This window comes from Ostrinia nubilalis, chromosome 22 (genome assembly GCF_963855985.1).
Source record: "Ostrinia nubilalis chromosome 22, ilOstNubi1.1, whole genome shotgun sequence".
NCBI lineage: Eukaryota > Metazoa > Arthropoda > Insecta > Lepidoptera > Crambidae > Ostrinia > Ostrinia nubilalis.
The window spans coordinates 3,851,436-3,873,770 of NC_087109.1; the positions used below are offsets into that span (position 1 = coordinate 3,851,436).

General features: G+C 35.0%; 1 protein-coding gene and 1 long non-coding RNA gene across 2 annotated transcripts in view; both read right to left on the minus strand.

The window, feature by feature from the left end:
• LOC135083026 (dystonin) overlaps positions 1-22,335 on the minus strand; it is a 282,038-nt gene that overhangs the window by 236,847 nt on the left and 22,856 nt on the right. The window contains exon 3 of the mRNA XM_063977789.1: positions 346-407. Within this exon, the coding sequence (XP_063833859.1) occupies positions 346-407 (62 nt within the window). The remainder of the gene's footprint in view (positions 1-345; positions 408-22,335) is intronic.
• On the minus strand, positions 11,001-11,920 carry LOC135082740 (uncharacterized). Its single transcript, XR_010259470.1, has 2 exons — positions 11,682-11,920; positions 11,001-11,163 (listed from the first exon to the last, which is right to left on the minus strand). It is a non-coding gene; the product is annotated as an uncharacterized LOC135082740 (long non-coding RNA).

Genomic DNA, 22,335 nt, shown 5'->3' on the forward strand with positions numbered 1-22,335 from the left:
TGTTGGAAACCAGGCATAAGGCCCGATTTCCACCAATGCGGAGCGGAGAGAGAAGAAGAGAAATGTTTAAATAACCAATCAGATTTCATTCAGATTGAATTTGATTGGTTAATCAAAACATTTCTTTTCTCCGCTCCACTTTGGTAGAAACTGGCCGGTATAAGAAAAAAGTTTAAACAAAGAAAAAAAAAAGAAACGCATCATTGGCCCCAATCCTTTGCCCAAACATTGGCCGTCCACTTCCTTAATTGGTCATTGGCTTTAAATTGGCGATAAAACTTTATGTTTTCATTGTGACAGCGCAACTTTTTGTTAATAAAGATATTAATTAAACACATTAATTACCTTTTTCAAGTGTTTGTTGACCCACTTGGTGAACGTCTTCTTCTGTATTGCATCACGTTCGTCTGAAAAAAAAAACAATTAAAGTTATTGTTTTGAAATAATACACAATACAAACAAAATAAATGTATCAGTTAAAGAGAAAAAACTGGATTTTTATTGGATTTAAAAAAGTTGATTGTTTGATACCACTTGGTACTGGAAATACCAACACAACATACAAAAAATGTTATATTATTTTATTTATACTTAACTTTTTCTTGAACACTCTAATTTGTATCATTAAATTGATTTTTTAAGTAAATAATACTAAGATATTATTATTTCAATCAAAATAACAACAATCAATTGCAATAGTAAACAAAAAAATACAGTATTTTTTAATAAAAAAAACTAACACTTTACAAAGTATAATATTATTGTTATAATTAGTTACTATTAGCTAACCAGTTCACTTACCTGTAAAACAGTAAAGAAAATATTAGTTCGTAAACGTACACCAATAAAATGTAAGTTAATAAAATTAATTGTACTAAATGTTAAAAAAATAAATACTATCTGCTTCCTTTGAAACGCCGGTGCTAGGAGAGATTGAGTTTTCTAGTATTATAAGATAAATAGAAAAAGCGCGGGAAACGTCGGTTTCGGTGGACGTCATTTTTTTGGAGAAATTATTTTTTCATTATTTTGCTATTTATAGGATCAGTTAAGTAGTGCAGTGTAGTTTGTTAACTTAATTTTTATTTATATATCATTTAAGTGTATCATATCTCATCACATATTGGGTAAGTTTTAACTTTTTAACTTTCCATCTCGTCCAATGGACGACGATCCTCATGACCCGGGTGGGACAGCCCCCCCGGTTTCTAATTACATTACTATTTCACGTAATAGTTCATGTCTGGACACTGAAGGATCGGTAACCGATAATAATAACAGTGAGTCAAATGTTTCGCATGCAAAACGCAAACGAACTTTAGCTAGAAAAGTTTGCAAACATTGTAACAAAAAAAGGAGGAGTCGTCATAATAAGTCTAATGTGTTCGATTCAACAAACGTTTTTGAATGTCAGTGTGTTCCTAGTAGCAGTACTAGTGAATTACAGGATGCGCCCATAGTTTCTTCATTAGATCCATCCCCATCCACTGCGAATTTGTCGGCCAATGAAAACGTATCCAATTCTCCAAGTGCCCCGGTTGCTAGACCTTCTTATGTAGCTTCAGATTTGGCACCATATGTTGTTCACATTCAAAGAGTTCCATCTGACCCCAATGAAAATTGCACCATCCATCCTATTTCATTTGGATTTTTCTTAAAAAAGAATGGCATTAGAAACATCATTGATGGTAGTTTGAAAAGAATTGGACGGAACCGAATATCAATATCTTTTTCCAAATTTGAAGATGCTAATTCATTTCTAGACAACGGGAGCTTAAAGTTTAATAAATATAAAGCGTTCATTCCTTCTTTTAATGTGACACGTATGGGTGTGGTGAGAGGTGTGCCAACAGACTGGACTGAAGAGGAAATTGTAAACAATATTTCAGTACCAATAGGTTGTGGGAAAATTTTAAAAGCTCGGCGACTTAAAAGGAAAAACATAGTTAATGGAGAGGCTCAGTTTGTTCCTATAGAAACGGTGGTGTTAACTTTTGACGGTCAAGTCCTCCCTAAGAGAGTGTTTTTATGTTTTAACTCCCTACCCGTTGACCTGTATATCTACCCGACTATTCAATGTTTTAATTGCTGTCGATATGGGCACGTAAAAAGCCAATGCCGCTCAACTCCCAGGTGTTTCAAGTGCGGTCTAGGCCACTCAGGTCATTCATGCTCAGTGGAGGAAGATGATATAAGGTGTTGTTTGTGTTCAGGGCTTCATATGGCCACTAGCAAGATATGTCCTGAATATAATAGGCAAAAGAACATAAAAGAAACTATGGCTAAGGACTGCATTACATATGCTGAGGCACTTAAATTACACCCTCCCTGTTCTAAATCCTATGCAGATGTTTTAGCATCTCCCACCCCTCAGACTCTTTACAATCTTGATTCATCAAATTACTCTAATAAGACTTCATACAAAAAAACTGTTTTCTTAAAGCCAAGATCTCCTCCTAGGTTCTCTAAAGGGTATGACAAATCAGCTCATGATGAAATTACTAAAGGATATAACTCTCCAATATTTCCAAGTAAAAGTATTTTAATTAATAGTGATGAGAAAAACTCAAACTCTTTAAGTAATTTATCATTAAAAGAATTAATTGTAGCTCTGATCAATTCTCTGCAAACTAATTTGTCATCCCTACCGTCCAACGTTGCCCCAATCAAAGATAGAATATTAGAAAAAGTTTCACATACTGAAGAAAGCATCAGCAATTCAGTGGAATTGCCGCAGCATTTTAACTAAAAAAAGTGACCTTTTACATTTAATAAATAAAGAAGATCCTTTTATTATTGCTCTACAGGAAACATGGCTTAAGCCTGTTTCCATTTTCAAAGTACCTAAGTTTTCCTGTGTTAGAGAAGACCGTAGTGATGGGTATGGAGGCGTGGCTATTCTCATTAGTCACTCTACCCCATTTTCCCATGTCCCAATTCCTCAGCACAGTAGTGATTTTTCTATTATTGCAGTTTCAGTAAGCCATACAACTTTTGTCTCAGTTTATATCCCGCATCCCTCTTCTCAGATTTATGATGAAATAGATAACATTATTAGCAACCTTCCTTATCCTATTATTATTATGGGTGATTTTAACGCTCAACATGAAGCTTGGGGAAGTAGTAGTTCTAATTATTACGGTAATAGGATTTTAGAAATTTTAGATAACAATCAATTATGTATCTTAAACTCTGGTGTTGCAACTCGCAGGACTGCGCCTCATGAGGGAGTGAGCGCTCCTGACTTATCTCTTTGTTCTACTAATTTAGCTTCGTCATTATCATGGTCAACATTAACTTCATCGTATGGCAGCGACCATTTCCCAGTTGTCATTGAATTTCCAGATATTAATAGGAATGTAAATAATCGCGATCCTCGAATGAAATACAGACTTGACCGAGCTGATTGGAGCCTATTTAAGGACAAGGTAGAACAGGGTCTTTCATCTCTACCGGTTGTTAGTGAAAACAATCAATCAGCATGTGCTGATGCTTTAGCCTCTTTATTAATCGAATCTGCTAATCAGGTATTTCCTATTAAAAACGGTCGGCATACTAATAAAATCCCCTCACCACCTTGGTGGGATAGCGAATGCTCAGATGCTGTTAGGAGAAGAAAGGAAGCGGAAAGGAATTACTGCGCTTTTTCAACAGAAGCTAATTTTAATTTATTAGTTGAAATAATGTCAAACACCAAAAAATTATTAAAACGTAAGAAGTGGGAAGGTTGGAAAAACTTTTGCTTATCTATCTCGCCAGATGTTTCCCCTTCCTTTGTTTGGACTAACATAAGAAAATTTAGATCTGCCTTTAAAGAATCTCAGCCGCCGTCTCTTAATGATACTTTAATCGAAGAATTTTTAGATAAACTTGCTCCTCCTTCTGTTGCTGAGAATCTTTTTATCCCCAATGATGCCTTATTATTTACTAATATTGAACATTCAGTTCTTAGCGATCCTTTTTCACTTTCTGAGCTTAAAGGAATTTTAACTTATGTTAAAGACTCCGCGCCGGGTGGCGATGGGATCCCCTACTCATTTCTCTGTAACCTTAGTAATTCTAGCTTATTATATTATCTAACTCTTGTAAATTCTATTTTTAATTCTGGTTGCGTTCCACCGTCATGGAAATCTCAGGAAGTAATTCCAATTTTGAAACCCCAAAAGCCTCGAGAAGACCCCAATTCTTACAGACCAATTGCACTCTCATCCATTCTTATGAAAGTAGCTGAGCACTTAATTAAAAATCGGTTGGAATGGTTTATGGAAAGTAAAGGCCTGCTTAGTAAGAGTCAATACGGTTTCAGAAAAGGGAAGAGTTGCGCAGATAGTATAGGCATTTTTTGTACTGATATTAGATTGGCATTTTCATGTGGCACTTCAGTTCTTTCGGCTTTTCTTGATATAACAGCAGCATATGATAATGTGTTGTTAACTGTTCTCAAAAGTAAACTTTTACAACTACAAGTTCCCGGTTTGCTCGTAAATTTCATCCTAGATATCTTATCTATGCGCACTATAAATGTTATTCATGACAACAAAATCGCATCCAGGTTATTAAGCAAGGGCCTTCCTCAAGGATCCGTCTTGAGTCCTTTGTTATTTAACATCTATAGCTATGATTTAGAAGCTTCTATGAATAACAGTGCTCATATTTTACAATATGCTGATGATCTGCTCCTATATGTTAGTGGAAATAATATACAGTTAATGTGTGAGTCTCTTACATATTCTCTCACCCTGTTAAAATCATGGTTAGATCAAAATGGCCTTAGCCTTTCTCCTTCTAAAAGCTCAATAGTTCTGTTTTCTAGAATCCGTTTTCCACCCCCAATTAGTGTTTATTTTGATAATCAACCAATCCCGGTTAAAAATGAAGCCAAATTTCTAGGAATCATTTTAGATTCCAAAATGACAGGTCTTCCACATTTCTATTACATCAGTTCTAAATGTGAGCGACTATTAAATATCCTCAGATGTCTAACTGGTGTCTGGTGGGGCGCTCATCCGTTTTGTTTAAAGCTCTTATATAATGCCCTTATCAGGAGTATACTCGATTACGGAACTTTCTTTCTTGAACCCTGCAGTATAGTTGGACTTCGTAAATTGGATTTAATCCAAAGTAAAGGTCTTCGGTTAGTAACTGGTGCCATGAAGTCGAGCCCTATCATTGCTCTTCAAGTCGAGTGTGTCGATCCACCTCTTAAGCTACGTCGTCAATACTTAAGTGATAGATTTTTATTCCGAGCATTACAGTTTTCGAATCATCCTCTCCATTCAAAACTTCAAAATCTTTTAGAATATGTAGAATCTTCTTCATACTGGTATCACAAATCTCCTCCGTGTCTAGTAATCAGTTATCGTAAATACATATCTCTGCAAGCTCCTACCCATAGTTCCTCTTATCTGCCAATTTTTAGTAGTAAATATGAAGAGTTAATGTTCTCTCCAGAGATTTATTTTGATTTAGGTGTTTACAAAGATGATCGAAATGCCCTCACAAACTTTAATTTTATGATTGACAGAGATTGGTCTAACTGGCATCATATGTATTGTGATGCATCTAAGCATTCTAATAGCCAAGTAGGCGTTGGAGTCTATCATGAACAATTAAAAATAGTTCAAAAAATCAAATTCCCCCCAGAAACATCTGTATTTACAGCTGAATGTTTCGGCCTTTTCAAATCCCTTGAATACATCTTAATTATGAAATTGCAACAAACTATTATCTTCACTGATTCAAAAAGTGCTCTTCAAGCTCTTGTTAAATTCCCTTTTAAGTCAAATACTTTCTATCCTGTAATCATGGATTGTAGACGGCTACTATTCAATTGCTTCTTAAAAGATTTAAAAGTCGTATTTGGTTGGATTCCTGGTCACAGTAATATTCCTGGGAATGAAAAGGCAGATCGCTTAGCTAATGATGCAATTTCTTGTGGTGACATGTTTCCTTACAAAAATTACAGTCATGACTTACTTTCACTTCCCAAACTCTCTCTTATGGAATCCTGGGAAAGTCAATGGACTGACAGCAGTCAAACTAAAGCAAAACACTATAGGAATATTCAACCACATGTTCCTCTCAAACCGTGGTTTTTCAAACTGAAGCTGGATAAGGCAGGGACTAGTAGCCTCATTCGTATGCGACTGGGTCATGTTTGCCTTCCCTTCCATTTGGCTAGATTAAATATTGTAAACAGCGACAAATGCGACTGTGGAGACGGAAGTGAAGTGGGTGACATAAACCATTGTTTATTTTCCTGTCCTAAATATGACCGCTCCTCTTTTATATCTTCCTTACTTTCCCTCCGTGTCCCTTTTCCTTCTTGCATTAATTCTCTTTTATACACGAACGACCTAACTATACAGGGTGTTTCAAAAAAACCCCTAATAACTGAAGGGTGTTTAATAAACGTCTATAAAGAGTCCCTTGTTAATTTCTTACAATCATAGCGACATATTCTAATTTCGGGTAAATTTATGTAAAATAAAAATATCGATTATAAAAATTCCCATCACTAATTTGGGTTCATTGTCCTACCAGGAGTGACCAGGGGTGACCAGGAGCAACTTTCTATGTTCACGCCCCCGGCCACGCCTCATAAAGCATTCTGTGCGCCTAGTATTTACTAGGTATTATTAAATACCTACGGAGAAAAAAATTACACGCACGTCGTTAACAAAACAACAAGCATTCAAAATTATGGTTCACGGATGATGATGACGTGACCGTCATCCCATCACCCGTCATCACCCGTGACGACACGGACGGGCGTCCACTAGAACCCGATCGATGAAGAGCCCGTAAAATGGAGACGTGTCACCATATCAAGGAAACACTGATACGACGGAAGCCGTCGCTGGTCAGCCGCCGGTCTACCTTCGATAAACTGTTCCCGATAAAGTTCACGGGCTTGAACTAAATTTCCATCAGCTCGACCCACACACAACATCATCTCATAATATTCGAAATTAGAAAGCATTGCTATTGTAGCAAAACAACACAAAACACAAAGCTTTCGAAAGTAGTTAAACGATAGGAAAACACACCGATCACGCACGAAGCATATGAACGACTAAATCAAAGAAGAGCCGACGGCCGGTGTCGCGATCTTTCGGCGCTTCCGCACAGTGGAAAGTGGTACGAACGGGATCGTGCCACATGCCAAATTTTTGCAACTTCTTATTATGACAATGCAACATTTCGAATGATTTTAGTACGCTAATTTTTATTTCCCAGGTAAAGGAATGTCGCAATGTCGTTTATGTACCTACTTTGTCTACCAAGTTGCGTCTCATTTTAAAATAGAAGAAATGTTATTGAATTCTCAGATTTATTTTCATATCAACATTCTAAAACGTCCCTTAATAATTTTCACTTTTGCAAAAGCAGCCTAAGACTGATTTACACGTACTAAGTAGTTAAAGTAGGTAACTAAATTTTAACTTAATTTTAAGTCTATGTCCAAATGTCTCATAATTAGTATGAAACTGCTTGTCAAAAGGTGTCAAGTGACAAGCCCCACCCACCAACATACCCGAAAAAATATTGTAAAATTTAGTTACCTACTTAACATAACAATCCTAAACGTGTTTACACGGGAACATTAATTGCATCTCTGTAAATAAACAGTCCTCTTAACTTACTGCAACATCAGAAACATGACTGTTCTACAAATAATGTAAAACCAGAATCAGCTATCTTTTTAAATCTATGATCTGCATTCCGAAAACAGATGAGTATGCAATTCAAATAGTTGTGCTTTTTTGTGCTATTTTTGATTTATTTTGTTTGACAAAGAGATAATTAATAAATTTAACAAAACATTGAGTGACTGTGTTCAAACACGCAAAGTAAATAATAGGCTCGGCGAGTTAAGGAACAAAGGTCACCTTCTCATTGACTGAGCGTCAATGTTTAGGCGTTCTGATATCAGTGTCAATAACGCGCACCTACATAGTATTTCTCCCATACCTTTATTCAGCCGCCTTGTTTAGTTTAAGCATATTAAAGTAATATCATCCCGTGATTATGTTCTAGCATTACCTTTGTAATAAGTTTACGTTTACAGCAAGAGTTTGCTGAGTTAGAATTACATACACAATCTTAAGAGTATTTGTACCACCAAAAGTTTAACATACAAAAGGCATGTTTAAAATTATTTGTGAATAAAAAAATATTGTTGGTCCGGAATAAGTACGCAATGCATATTTCGGCCCATTGTGTACCAGGCGCCACCAGGCGCGCAGCGCTGCGCACGAGTTAGCCGTTAGATGGGGCGGGGGGTGGTGTTCCCGAGCGTCTGCCCACTAATGAGGTTGCCAACATTTTCTTTGGGTATTATTTTAATTTTTCATTGATTTTTAAGATTTTAAGTTTAAAAGTACGAGGCGATTTTGAAATTTATTAAAGAAAGGTTTATGAGTAAATAAAAACATATTTTTTAAATGAATAGTTAAACATTTGGCCGCGATCTCACCTGATGGTAAGTTAGTATTACCATTGACTAGGTATTTATGTGTTTTGAAATAATGATTATGGATGTGAGTAGTTAATGTTTTTTGATTTTTCTGTTACGACAAATTTTATCGAATGGAGGGAAAAACTTACACGGAGTTGTACGATACGATGCTACAGTATGACGTCATGTTCTTCATACCAACTTAAAATTTCACTTTTGGGATAATTGAAAAATGTAATAAGGCGCCCCACTCGCCCCCGCGAACGCGCGGGTTTAAAAGGTGCCAACCGTTACTATGCAAATGTGCAAACTCAAAACAAGCCACCAAAAAAAATTCTAAGTAAAAATGTTTACAATCACTGTCTATTAGGGTTTCGTAAAAGAAACTGAAAACCCAAAATGCTTAAGCTCAAGCACTGATGTTTCCCTAGTACTTTTGCTTCCGCGTTGGCCTTTCTTTGAGCGCTTGCCTTACTAAATAAAATGTTTGTCAAAATGTACGTTTTTTGTTGTTGTTGTTGTTATTGTTGTTATTATTATTATTTTAGAATTGTTTTAAATTCTCAGCATTTTAAATAGGAGCCATTTTGCAAGGATTTTGTAAAATATGATGTGAACGCCTCTGTATCCAATGACTACTCAACAAATTGTTTAAATAAAAAAATGAAATAAAACTAAGGCCTCATTTACGGAGACGCCGGGCATCGTACGTTGTGCGACGTACTGAGTTCAAACATTGGCATTGTGTGTGCATGAGTGCTTTTACGGAAAAGCGATTTAAGACGCGTATTCTTGAAATGGAACGTTATTTGCAGCCGAATCCTGCGGATGGCTTCGATGCGTCTCACACGGCGTTTATTGTTGCGGGATTCACCGCGGGAAGAGATGCAGCTGGCACCACCACTTCACCCGTCTCGCATCAATATTTTTTGTGTTTATGCGTGCGATAATAAGTACCGCATCACGCGCTGCGGCTCCGTAATTATGAGGCCTTATTGGTGCTTATGGTGAACTTACAAACTGGTTACTAAATGCTTATTTTTATACGGAACACAATTCAATCTTACTCCTGGTGGTACCAGGAAAGGTACTAGGAGTAAGCTAAAGATGGGCGGAAATGCAATTTCAAAGATTAAATAATAACAGAATTCGACTGAAGGTACGGTAACGTAACCTACCTGGAATTTCACGGATTTTTTTATTTTTTTTCTGTTGTCTAAGAATGTTTGAAAACTATCATTAGTAGTGATGTTACTATCGGAAAAAGTTATTTACTTACGATTTTTTTTCCATCAAGTGGCCTGATTTCGATAGATGAAGTTTTCACAAAATTTTTCAAATGTACGTACACATGTAAAGTGTTAGTGAGTACCTATTTAAAATGTTTATTTAACGAACAAACATGCTTTTAACACATCGATAAAGGAAGTAGGCAAAAAATGCGGCTAATTGACATTCTGAAAAATACAAAGTCTATGATTTGCGTTCGATGAACCCCGCTGCAGCTGATCAAAGGGAGGGAATTCATATCGATATTTTTGGAAACTTTCGATGTACGTTATTTCCAAAACCGTTCAAGATATGACAATAGGAACAACGGCTTCTATTTCAGATTGTTTCAGTTTCTGTGCCCTTTCAGGCTTTAGGGGGTATTTTGAAACACCCTGTATATAAATGTATCTCTATTTATTTATCTAATAATAATATGAAGATTTAGTTTTTATACATTTGATTGTTTATTGCTGAAGTAATATTTACATTTCAATTTCCTATTTTCCTATAACTACTGCCTGTTCCTACCTATACTGATCCTAGCCCTAAATTCCGAAATTCCGTTTTTTACTGATCCGTTTCCCTACCTTGACATTGGCAAATGCGCAAGCCGCGCGAGCCATTAAAAAAAAAAAAAAAAAAAAAAATAAGATAAATAGTGGTAGAAAGAAAATTACATTACAATATTATAAAAAATGCGAAAGTAACTCAGCCCGTTTGTTGGTTACGAGTTCTTGTCTATGTAGCTGAACCAATTTTGAAGAAATTAAAAATAACATTTAGCCTCAGAATACAGAACAAACCAGAAGGAGTGTTCGATAACATTTCTACGCGGCAACTTGTGTCCAAAATACTTCCCCTCCCGCGCCCCTCTACCCCCTTTAGTGTTACTAGCGCCGTGTGACACCCCCATTTTTGGGGTAAAATTATGTAATTTTTTAAAGAGATGTTAAACAAGTAAAAAATAAGTAAGTGAAATAAGTACACACGGCCAGTGTTAACTATCCATTTCCGTTTTTGCTCTCGCTCTTATCAAATGGTGATTCTTTGCGATAGAACGAGACGACATGACTGGCCATAGGCATAGATAGTACCTACCTACCTATGAATTTAATTTTTACTCCGAAGTAACTAAGTGTAAGATGATTATTTATTTCTATTAAATAGTGTAATATATGTACTATATTTTATGTAGGTATAATATGTTATTTAAAAGTCAATTACAAAAGTCGAATATAAATTTTAGAATGCCAAGTAAAACAAAAAAGAAACTTAAGGTTCTTTATTATGTAAACATATCGACAACAAAACATTTGTTTACGGCGCAGTAGTGCTTTTAGTTTAACTTTTCTTGGAGTCAAAAACAGAATCCAAATCAAAAACATCACCAATACTTAAATTTGATTGCGAGGCAACTCTGGCTGTGTATCCTGAAAAAAAATCAGAGTAAGTATGTAAGCAATAATTAATTACTTAAAATTATTATTAAATATACAAATATTGCTGCTGCTGATCTGTTGATACCAATGCCTTACTTTTGAATAAATGGGAAAGTATGAAATTCACGATAGTAATTTATTATCTCCTCATTATTAGGGAGTAATATTATAAATTAATTCAATATATTGAAATCAAATCAAAATCAAAAATATTTATTCAGTTTAGACCACAAGTGGCACTTATAATTTAATTAATCAGGTTGTCATGTCATGGATGAAATTACACTAAAAACTAATTAAAACAAAAAGGATGGGGAAAATATTCCATTATTCTGTGGTAACGCTAACAAAATTAACGCGTGAATTTTTTATAAGTAGACAAATGTAATTCAATATAAAAAAGTAGGGTAAAATATTCCGTTGACCTGTGGCAACACTTACAAAATACAACCGTGATTTTTTTTGAAAATTATTATTTAATTAAAATGAATTGGAAATGTGCTACTTACGGATAAAACATGATCCCATGCACTTTCTTCGTAATTCCAGTAGCATTCTTACATGTTGGAACGGCACAAGACGGCATAATTTAATTATAAAGTGTCAATCTGACGGATATGTAAACAATGCGCGCGCCGGCCATTGACTGATTGCTCTAAAGTCAAAGTAGTGCGATTTGGAGTACTTTATATGAATACACATTTACGCCCGTTGACGGTTTCTGGTTTGTTCCGTATTCTGAGCATTTAGCATAGTCCTTCGAAAAGAACGCATAATTATGACGACCTTTTGTCTCAAATAAACCTTGAATAAGGGAATAGGATATGAAAATTGCAAGTTATCTTTAAGTTTCTTATTTTTTGTGCAATTTCCTAAACTTAACTTTAATTTCTAATCGAACTAACACTGCGTAGAAAGGAACGTTAATAAATCTCCAAAAGGCCATCTTCTTTTCAGACAATAAAAAAAAAATTGTCACATTCCAACTTAAATATTCAAATCACTTCAAAAATACTATCAATGATAACCCGGCCAATGTTAGGAGTCGTACAGGTGAACGAACTTGAATCTTGATCGATGCCATTCAGATCTATGCTATTAATATCGTTCTAATTTCAAACTGTATACCTTGCCAAATTGTCGCTGCAGTCGGAAGTGCGTAGTGCAAATCTAAACATGCGTATTTCTTTTGTTTTACTCAATGAATGAAGTTAAAGAAATCAATGTTAATAAGGCGGACATTAAAATATGAAAATAAAAAAAAACGTGTCTATAAAAACTAGTTATCAGCTGATTGCTGATGATATGAATGTAGTTGCATTTGAGCAGTAAAATCAACACTTTCTTTGCTCAAGTATAAAAAAATCACTCTGTATAGGAAAGAATTATCATAAAACAGCTTTACTTAAGAGGGGTTTATTATTACAAGGTCGGAGATTATGTACCATTTTGATCAATATGTATATTACTATGTATGTATAGTATGTCATTTAATAACACGTATGCCATAACAAAAAGAATATGGCATAGCAAAATAAATTTAAAAGGAAGTGGGAATATAGTTCCCACCATATTTTGTACCTTATTCGCTTGTCTTAAGGTCCAAAAACAATAAAAAATTTGATTATATTATAACTGTTAAAGGGTTAAGAACCTAAATACCACTAAAGTAAACTTAGCCAGACTGAAACCTAGCACTATCTTCTGTCCCTCTCAAAACGCATCCGTTAGATAAGGACATTTGCTTGTGCAATACGTCTTAATTAACCGTAGAGATGGATCATTAAAATACTTAGAATGCCACGTCATCTAGCCGTTATTTCCGACCAGATTGTGGGACCTATGCCATATGGTTTAAAATTTAAAATTGTTCAATCACAAAATTGGCTTAGCCGCTAAATAATATAAATAAAGATACATCAGTGTGACATATTATATTAGACAGATAAAAAATAGTTTTTCATATGAAAATACGTGAAAATGGATACTTACTAACTGCGAGGGCAGCTAAAGGGTTATACGGGGTTTTTCCTGCCAGAAGGGCAAAGCCTACCCACTAAATAAGGGTCTGAAGGTGACAATAGATTACTATTCCATTAATATAATTAGTGTAAATAAACCTTTTGATAAAAAAAACCGGCCAAGTGCGAGTCGGGCTCGCACACCGAGGGTTCCGCCGTACAAACGTAGCGGTTTACAATTTATGACGTATTAAATCAAATTACTTACTTGATTCCGTTGCGAGTAGTGGCGAATTTCAAAATATGCGGTATGATTATTCTTTATTTATTTATTTTTCCTATATTTGCATTATAGGTAGGTACCTACCTCAGCGTTTTGAATTTTTGCGTTGATTTAGAATTTCTCACAGTTTAGAGGCAATTAGATTTAAGAAGTGTTTGATATGAATTTCAACTTTAATATCTCTACGCGTTCATGTGAAAAAGGGTAGGTAGTAAGTTTATAATTATTAAAAAAATATTTTATGTCATGTAAGCAAAAATAATATTTTAAATTTTATATAACTTCAAATTTAACATTTTCGCAATTTTTCCTTTATCTGTACTATATAACGTTGCTTCGTGCCGAATTTCAAGATTCTGAGTTCACAGGAAGTACCTTGTAGGTTTTGATTCCCTAGCGTGTGACGGAAATTCGTCTAAGGTGTCGGTATAAACTGCTGTATCTTTTGATCGCGTTAACTTAGAAGTTTGATTTTTTTACTTCTTAAAGGGACAATAGATCTAGGTATTTGGTATAAATTTCAATTTGATACCTTTATTCGTTCGTGAGAAATAAGGTAGTAAGTTTCATTTTATTAAAATATTTTTATTATATTATATAACTAAAAAAATGAAATTTTCGCAATTTTTCCTATATTTGCATTATATGACAATGCTTTATGCCAAATTTCAAGATTCTGAGTTTACGGGAAGTATCCTGTAGGTTTTGATTCCTTTGCGAGTGTCGAAAATTTGTTGAAAATATCGACATAATCGGCTGTATCTTTTGATTGGCTTGGCTTAGAAGTTTGATATTTTCACAGCTTAAAGGGACAATAGACCTGAGTATTTCATGTGAATTTCAGCTTGATACGTTCACGCGTTCTTGAGATAAAGGGTCTTGACAGACGGACGGACGGACAACAAAGTGATCCTATAAGGGTTCCGTTTTTTCCTTATGAGGTACGGAACCCTAAAAAAGTATATTTTTAACCTGCATCTCACATAATGGAAAGTGGTGATAGGCCGAAGGTGGAAGGAAGGTGAAGAATATTAACAGCATTGTGGTTATGGCGTCAGACTTAGGTAAGAGAAGGTTACTAGCCAGGCGGACTAAGAAAATGTTGCCCCCGCTGGGAATCGAACCCGGGACCTCTGGGTCTAAGTCAGGTAGTCGTACCACTAGACCACAGAGGTAGTTAAGATCTTATAAAAAGACCTCTAAGAAAACTATAAACTAACTTCACTGACGTAGGTCAAGTGAAATTGGCTGCGCACGCGCATCATGCGGCAATCGGAAAGCAAATAAGAGGCATTCTAGGCGTGCCATCACGATGCCTGGAATGCTAATGCTAAGTATACTTTGTAGGGACGACTCAGGAAATGATCTTGCCAAGATTTGCTGCGTGTATAAACACATAAAACTAGAAGGGTATATTTGCATACTGGTAGAACGTAGAAGACGTAGTTAAGTAGTTGATTATTTTTACTAGACTTTTAAGTTGCCATATATTATATTTAGTTTTTTTCTATAGTCATTTATTTTTGGCAAAAAAAGATTTAAAAATGCCCTGTTATAAGTCCTAGTATTACTTTTCTATCACTACCAATTTTACATCCGAATAGCAATTTACATCTTTTGTTATTACGAGTATGTCAATGATATTATATAAAAACAAAAGCAGATATGTTATAAGCGCTCGCGCTGTGAATACTCAAATACGTCCCAATTGGGACGTCTTGTGTTTAGTTTGCGTGTGGCCTGTGTCGTGCGCAATCGCGTGCGTACCACACCGTAAGTTCCTGTGTTCTTAACAAAATAAATAAAAAATGCCATCGTGTGTGTTTCGAAAGTGTACCAATTATGACTCTAAAGTAAACAAAATACAAGGGATCTCTTACCACATGTGATTATGCAAAATTATTTAGTATTTATATTCAATTATTTATGCAAACAATCAAGACGCCATGCGCCATGTTCAAGTTAAGAAAGAGAAAGCGATCTTGTTTTGACGTTAGAGCGATAAGGATGCGTGCGCTACGGACATAGATTAGTTAGTGCAGAATCGTTAAAACTATAGCTATCTCTTTCATTTGCGTGCTATTTCGTATCTTTTGTTTCACTTATCAGTTACATTTGTCAATGTGTGCAATTTGGAATAGCTCGGCACGGATTAAAATCGTAATTTCTATGAACGTAACATATCTATAGTTCTATAATATCATTGGAGTATGTACTCTGTTTACAAAGTTTAGCTTGACTTGACCTCCAATAAAACCCACATAAAATGAAGATCCAGCCAGTTTTTTTGTTAATACATACATCATACTTGACCGGTTTTATAACTTGTCAATGAAACGCAATTCGCAATCAAATACGCAGATCCTCCGATAACATATCTTACTACCGGCTTAATAATAATAAATCCAGAAGATAAAACAAGATCCTTGTTAAACCAAGTGCAACACTCAGATGAAGGATCCATCGATCTTATCTTGTTTTCATACAGCTGTCGATGAGATGCGCAAGCGTTTAAAGTCATGGAAGTCTGCCAAATGATTTGGAAGCCGATATTTAAATCTTTAAATACGAAAGATCTTAATGATTTTTGGGAGTAGATACTTCTATACTTGTTTTTTATCCACGACGTGGAAGCTCTTGACCTGCATCTCACCTGATGGAAAGTAATGATCAGGCTGAAAGTGGCAGCGAGCTTCATCCGGAATCCTCAACTACAGATCATTGATCCGAAACAAGAGCGATTTTCCACTGATTATTTAACTAGTTTATGACCGCGGCTTAGCTCGTGTTAAACTAAACTTTGCACCTTAGTTTCACCCCTTTAAGAGGTGAATTTTGAAAAATCCTTTCGTAGCGGATTCCTACAATAACTGCGTGCCAAACAGCGTAATCCGTTCAATGTTTTAAGCTGTGTATTTATTTATAGCTCAATCAGTAACTGTTGCCTTATTAAGTTACAAACATCTACTAATAGGAATCAGAATCTTGGCATACTGGCAATAATTAACCATAGACCTCCTCATACAACATGTTTTTATCTCAAAGAATTATCATTAAACAACCTTATCAAGCAATAGCAATGCCATTAACTAATAAATCCTAGATACATAATCATAGTGAAGACAATGTGTATTATACTGCTAGGCCATCATAAAACAATAAACACTCATAGACTCTATTTCTAGTCTACTTGGTATATTGCCATACATTTTCACCTAACACAGTTGAAAACGCATACAGTTCATTAAATAGCGATTCAGGCAATCATTCCGCATGCCTTCTTATAAATACTTGTAGCAATGATAGTCTGTAGGTGTAGGTACTCTATGTAGAGCTAAATAATAGCGTTTATTTTGTTGCACATATCTTGAAAATAAACTACATAAACTACAGAAAACTTAATTAACCTCTCTAAAAATCTACTTTGTAAAAATATTACCAAAGAGCGAGACACGTCCCTCTTTAAATACCTTAATAGACTCCTTTTTACAGACATTTTGAAACGTAATGTCTCATCAGCACATTTTTACAAATTTAAAGGTCCCTTTCCAATACGATTAAAAGTAATTTAATAGACCTAATGTAATGCAAGACGACAAGAGAAAAGTCTATGGCAGCTCATTCACAAGCTCCAAAATATGTTAGACTCAAAACCCCTAATAATATACTCGTACATACTGGAATTGGCCAGTTTGCCAGGTCCCTCATATAAGTCACAAGAAGTAAGAAGTTTATGTGTACATAAACATGAGCCAGTCCAACACAATAACGCTAAATTAATTTAGAATACGTTCGCGATGCGCCGGCGCCGCCAACAAATGGTACTAAACGGGCACTAGGCCCCATAAAACAAAGAGCACTCATCTGAGGCGCAGACACACTAGCAACTAAAATCTAGTTTGGTTTTCAAGTCTAAATTGGAATTTTATTGCTCGACTACACCAATTCAGCTAGCCTAAATGACATTTTATTTTGTTCTCTCAAATGAGTAACAAATAAACAAGATAGGATTTTTGAAAGCACTAGGTATTAGATAATTATTAGAGCACTAAGCCAATTGCTCTAAGTTTCTAAGGAAATGTCAGGACTCCAGCTTATTGTTTCATTCATGTAAATCATAGCTCATCTATAAAACAAAACGATTATTATTCTCTAACTTAATCAATATTACTCAACATTCGCCACGTTTTATTGGAGGTCAAAACTGTATACTCTGGCTATCCAGAGTTGAGTGAGAGTGGAGATGGGATTAGTAGTCCCTTTATGTCAACAAAAATCTACTTCTATCATAGGTCAAGAATTAAGAAACACTTTCGAGTCATCGTAGTACCTAAGTACGAATCGGTGAACAAAACATAGGCCTATCAATTCCAATTTGACAATCCTTTGTCCTGTATGCAGATCGCTATGCAAAGAGGATCAAGTGTGCGGCCACACAATGCATTCGTTGCAAGTGCAACGGTCGTGTTGATTGGATTCGCAACTGCATATTAGCGCTCGAACACTTGCAGCATTCATGTTCCCACGAATCTGTCTGTACATGCATCGATTGCATGCTATCTCAAGAGCCTCGAGATTTTTTGCTGTCGTGTACTCAAATCCCACAAAATTATGATCCGACATCTTAATGGTTTTGCAGTTATGATTAACAACGTGCAGATTAAGAAAGAAGAAAGTCCCAATTAGGTTTCGAAAGAACCAAGTGAAGCTTTTGGGTTATTCTACCTGATAGACAAAATTTCTTGAAAGAGGGATGCAGAATGAGGAAAACAGTACACCAATAGTCGATTGACATACTTTTTATTTCCCAAAACACGATTTCTACTATTAATTTTGGGAAAGGTGATCTATTACTCAATTGACTAACTATTAATTGGTTTCAAAGCTAGATATTAAAAGTCTAATTTTACAGCAAATTGAAAACTAATTCTGTTTTCATGCCTAGAATTCAGTAATTGTACCACCATCTTAACTAAGTCTGTCGCCATAACATCAATGTTAACAGCATTGTTAGGTTCTGCAGTTAGAGGTAAGATAGCCAGTTCCTCTGTGGTTGAGGATTCCGGGTGAAGCTGCCTGATTATCAGTTTCCATCAGGTAAAATATTAAAGATTGTACTCGTATCTTGGAATTATCAATTATTGGTATCAATTACCTAATTGGAAATAATAATGTTGAATACAAAACGGCGTTCCTTGAACAGTCCAAGTAAACCCGATAGATTCCATAAACCAATCAATTGGACATTCGTCAACCAATTCCATCAATCATTGAGAATTGGATAATTGTGTTCAGAAGGCGTCGGCCTACTTCAATAATGGCTGCCTTTGCAACAGAAATAGACCAAGAAGGCTTGTTAGGTCTTTCCAACGGGTGTCAGATTTCATCACCTATATCATCATCATTATCATCAGATCATCCAGTCTCCAGTACAGGAACAGGATCCTCTTCAATTTAACAAAGGCAAATTGAGGATTTCGTCTACTCTTCCTACGCTGGCTAGACGGGTTGGAGGCCTGATGTTTGCATTCTCCCTTAGTTGCTTCGTCCAACATCTATGGTTTCAGAGACGCTACAGGCAACAAACATAGTTCTATCAGACTGACAAGTTTTTAAATAATTAATTTATTTAATATCCTATGGAAAATTTGTATCAAGCTGATTGTCCAAAAAAATGGCTGTAGAAAACCATGAAAATTTTTGAGACTACTTTTTTCGTACAGAGTTATTTTACTGAATGTATTTCTATTACATTGCCTCTGGTTAGTAAGATCAAGTGGCATCTAGATGCAACAATTATTAGCACAGAATGTGTCTGGACTAGTTAATAGAATACAGACTAATATTCTCAATATTTGTCCTCCTTATGAATTTGAAATTCTATACCAGCGTTGGGAGCGTCCTCATATTTTGTTTTGTTAAAAATATCATAAAACATACTACAACAGCATTAATTACCAATTTGGTAGCAAGATCGTTAACTTTATCAATACCTCTTTCAATACACAAAGAGAATGAAGGAACTACTATGTTTCTTCATTCTGCTAGGTTTTTTTTATTGAAATCAACCCCAATGTAAAGGACATTGTCAGAAACGGCCTCAGATTCCTGGGCACAGCAGTAAAGTATCAAAATTGATCTCTTACTTTTTGAATACATAAATATTAATTAGATTGTAATGGACACTTGAGGATTAGAAAATGAAATAATAAAAGTCTTTTATATGTATTCCATAATACTATGACGACATCCGGACATTTTAGGGCGTGGCCTGCTCCATATCCTATGAAGTTCCATAATTTGTGTCGATAAAATCTATGTAAAATCGGCACAAGGCAATGCCGTACTTCATTGTTAGGAATCCACGTAATAGTGATGTTGATTGCGGTCATCATAGACAATAAGATACCGATCTTGTAAATAAAATAAATCGTCCAAATTGCTACAGTATGACTAGATTTTAATTAAAAGTTAAAAATATATTGCACGATACTACAAGAAGCTATCTAATGTGTCCAACTGGTCTAAAAGGTCATGAATAAAATAAAAAGAATTGTGATCATAATACTGATATTGACAATGAAATAAATATGGGATCATCTTTAATATATCTGTAACAGTTTCAAAATCCGATGAAAAATCCAATGCCGCTTAAAGTGAGAGAAATGTCTAAAGTTCTAATAGAATTGAAAGTTTTATTCACTCAAAATGCTTATAACAATAATTGGTAATACATTTCAAATATTAAGTACCTACCTTTATAATGTATCGATAGAACCAAAATGATGTCCTCTCAGTTTGGAAAGGGAAAACCCAGGATTGGGGGAGCGCTCCAGGCAATTTTCAGAACATTTCATAGGTGGTAGTAAATAATATTTATTTTATTATTAAAATTGAATATTTTGATATTGATAAAATTGAATATACCTTTCGATTTAAATACCGAATATTTTTCAATCGATAAAAATTATCGAGAATTGTTAATAATATTCAATTAAAAGTTGTTCAATCCCTAGTCATGCATAGACTAAGACGGTAACCATGGAGATAGTTAGTTTGGTAAGTCACGTGTTAAATGTCAAGAGTGGAAAGTAAACATAGGATTCATGTTATTTATTTACGTGCAAAATGTAAGTAAGTAAATGATAAAAGTGGAACGCCGAGCTATTTCCAAAACCCGTCCAATATTATAATACAATTTGGCTGCGACAACTACAATACAGAACATCTCCCAAATCGATGTGCATACAATATTATAATACAATACTAGTAAGTAAGAGGTTATGATAACAATATTGCTATCAATAAGTTTATAGAATTGGTCCGCCAGGAATAATTGTTCTTACATAAAGATTTGTGTCATTTAGAACCTAGAAAGTATTTTTTCGGCACTGTTGATCTAACGGCGAACAATGTACGGAGAACGAACATTGTCCTTTAAATAAAATTGTACAGTGCCCAAATTAATATCAAGAATATCTTTAAACTTTTTTAAATAATGACTGTAACGTGTGAACCTAAATTATAATGGAATAAATTATGAATCTTTTATTTCATTCAATAACCTCACCTCCATTGCTCACTTTGTCTTATTTTAAATTCCAAGATGGTATTGCCAGTTTCGGCAGCTTTCACGGCCCTTTAACCACAGATAAAAACAGAAACAGTCAGATTGCAACTGCAGTCACCTTGACAGTTCTGCATTGACCTACTTGGATATCTGTGCATACTTCTACAGTGACTTGTTTATCGCTCGCTTCCTTATATGGCGCGGTTTGTATGCAAATGCAGGATTTACATAACAGTGGGAGTGAATGAGGATTTTCTTTTGAAGGGTAATGAAAATGAGTAGGTAATATTATTTAGTATTTTATGTATGTCGTTTGTCATTTATTACGATATTAACTGGACTATTCATCACTGTGCACCTATCGCTCCACTGCAACTTCTTTCTCCCATCATTTCGGTTGTAAACAAAGAGTTTTAGCTTAGACTACATGAGTCACTAGGTACAATGGTATTCTATTGATATGGCGAAATATAATAATTATCAAACCAAACTAAGGAAACGTTATACATAGCGACTAAATAAAAGATAAACTACTTAAATAGATATTAATAATATACTCCGGATACATACTGAACGTCACTTTAAAATAGGTATCGTAAGTATATCTACGATCTTAATCGCATTATCCATAACAAAGTCGATATCCACATTAAAGGAGTGAGTGTTTGCCATGAGGCGGCCATGCTGGCTAATCCCTCAGAGAAACCTTACGAGGTTCGTTACGCCGCACATTTTCACCAAGTATTTCTGAAACTTCTGTAGAAGTTGCTAGAATGTTTGATATTATTATATGTAGGTATAGTGATTGTGTTTTTGATGAGAAATAAATCTATATTATTATATGTAGGTATAGTGATTGTGTTTTTGATGAGAAATAAATCTTCATTAACTCATATTATTGCCTATTGAAGGTATGAAAACTCTGCTTTCACGTTTTTCTTTTGCTACGAATACCTACATAGTGTGTTATTTTTTTCTATGTAATACCTACTTCATTGCAGTATTATCTTCTTTGTTTTTTCCCTTTTTTTGTTCCTTGTGTTGAAATGAAGAAATTTTGATTTGTCGAAATTAATTAGAAGTATCGGAGCGTCCAAATCCAATGGCACTAATTGAAGCAGTATTTTCTTTACGATATCTTCTAGTGCAGTACTTTTTTTTTCTTTTCTTTTTTTGCCTACTTTTTTTGTTCCTTGTCGAAATAGTGAAACATAGCAACAATTAGAAGTATCGGAGCGTCCAAATCCAATGGTTCTAATTGGAGCAGTGCCCTCAAAGGGGCCGCCTGCGTGACCCTGGACGGAACCAATCGGCTGATTACAATCAGCTGTCCGCAGATTGGTGTAATT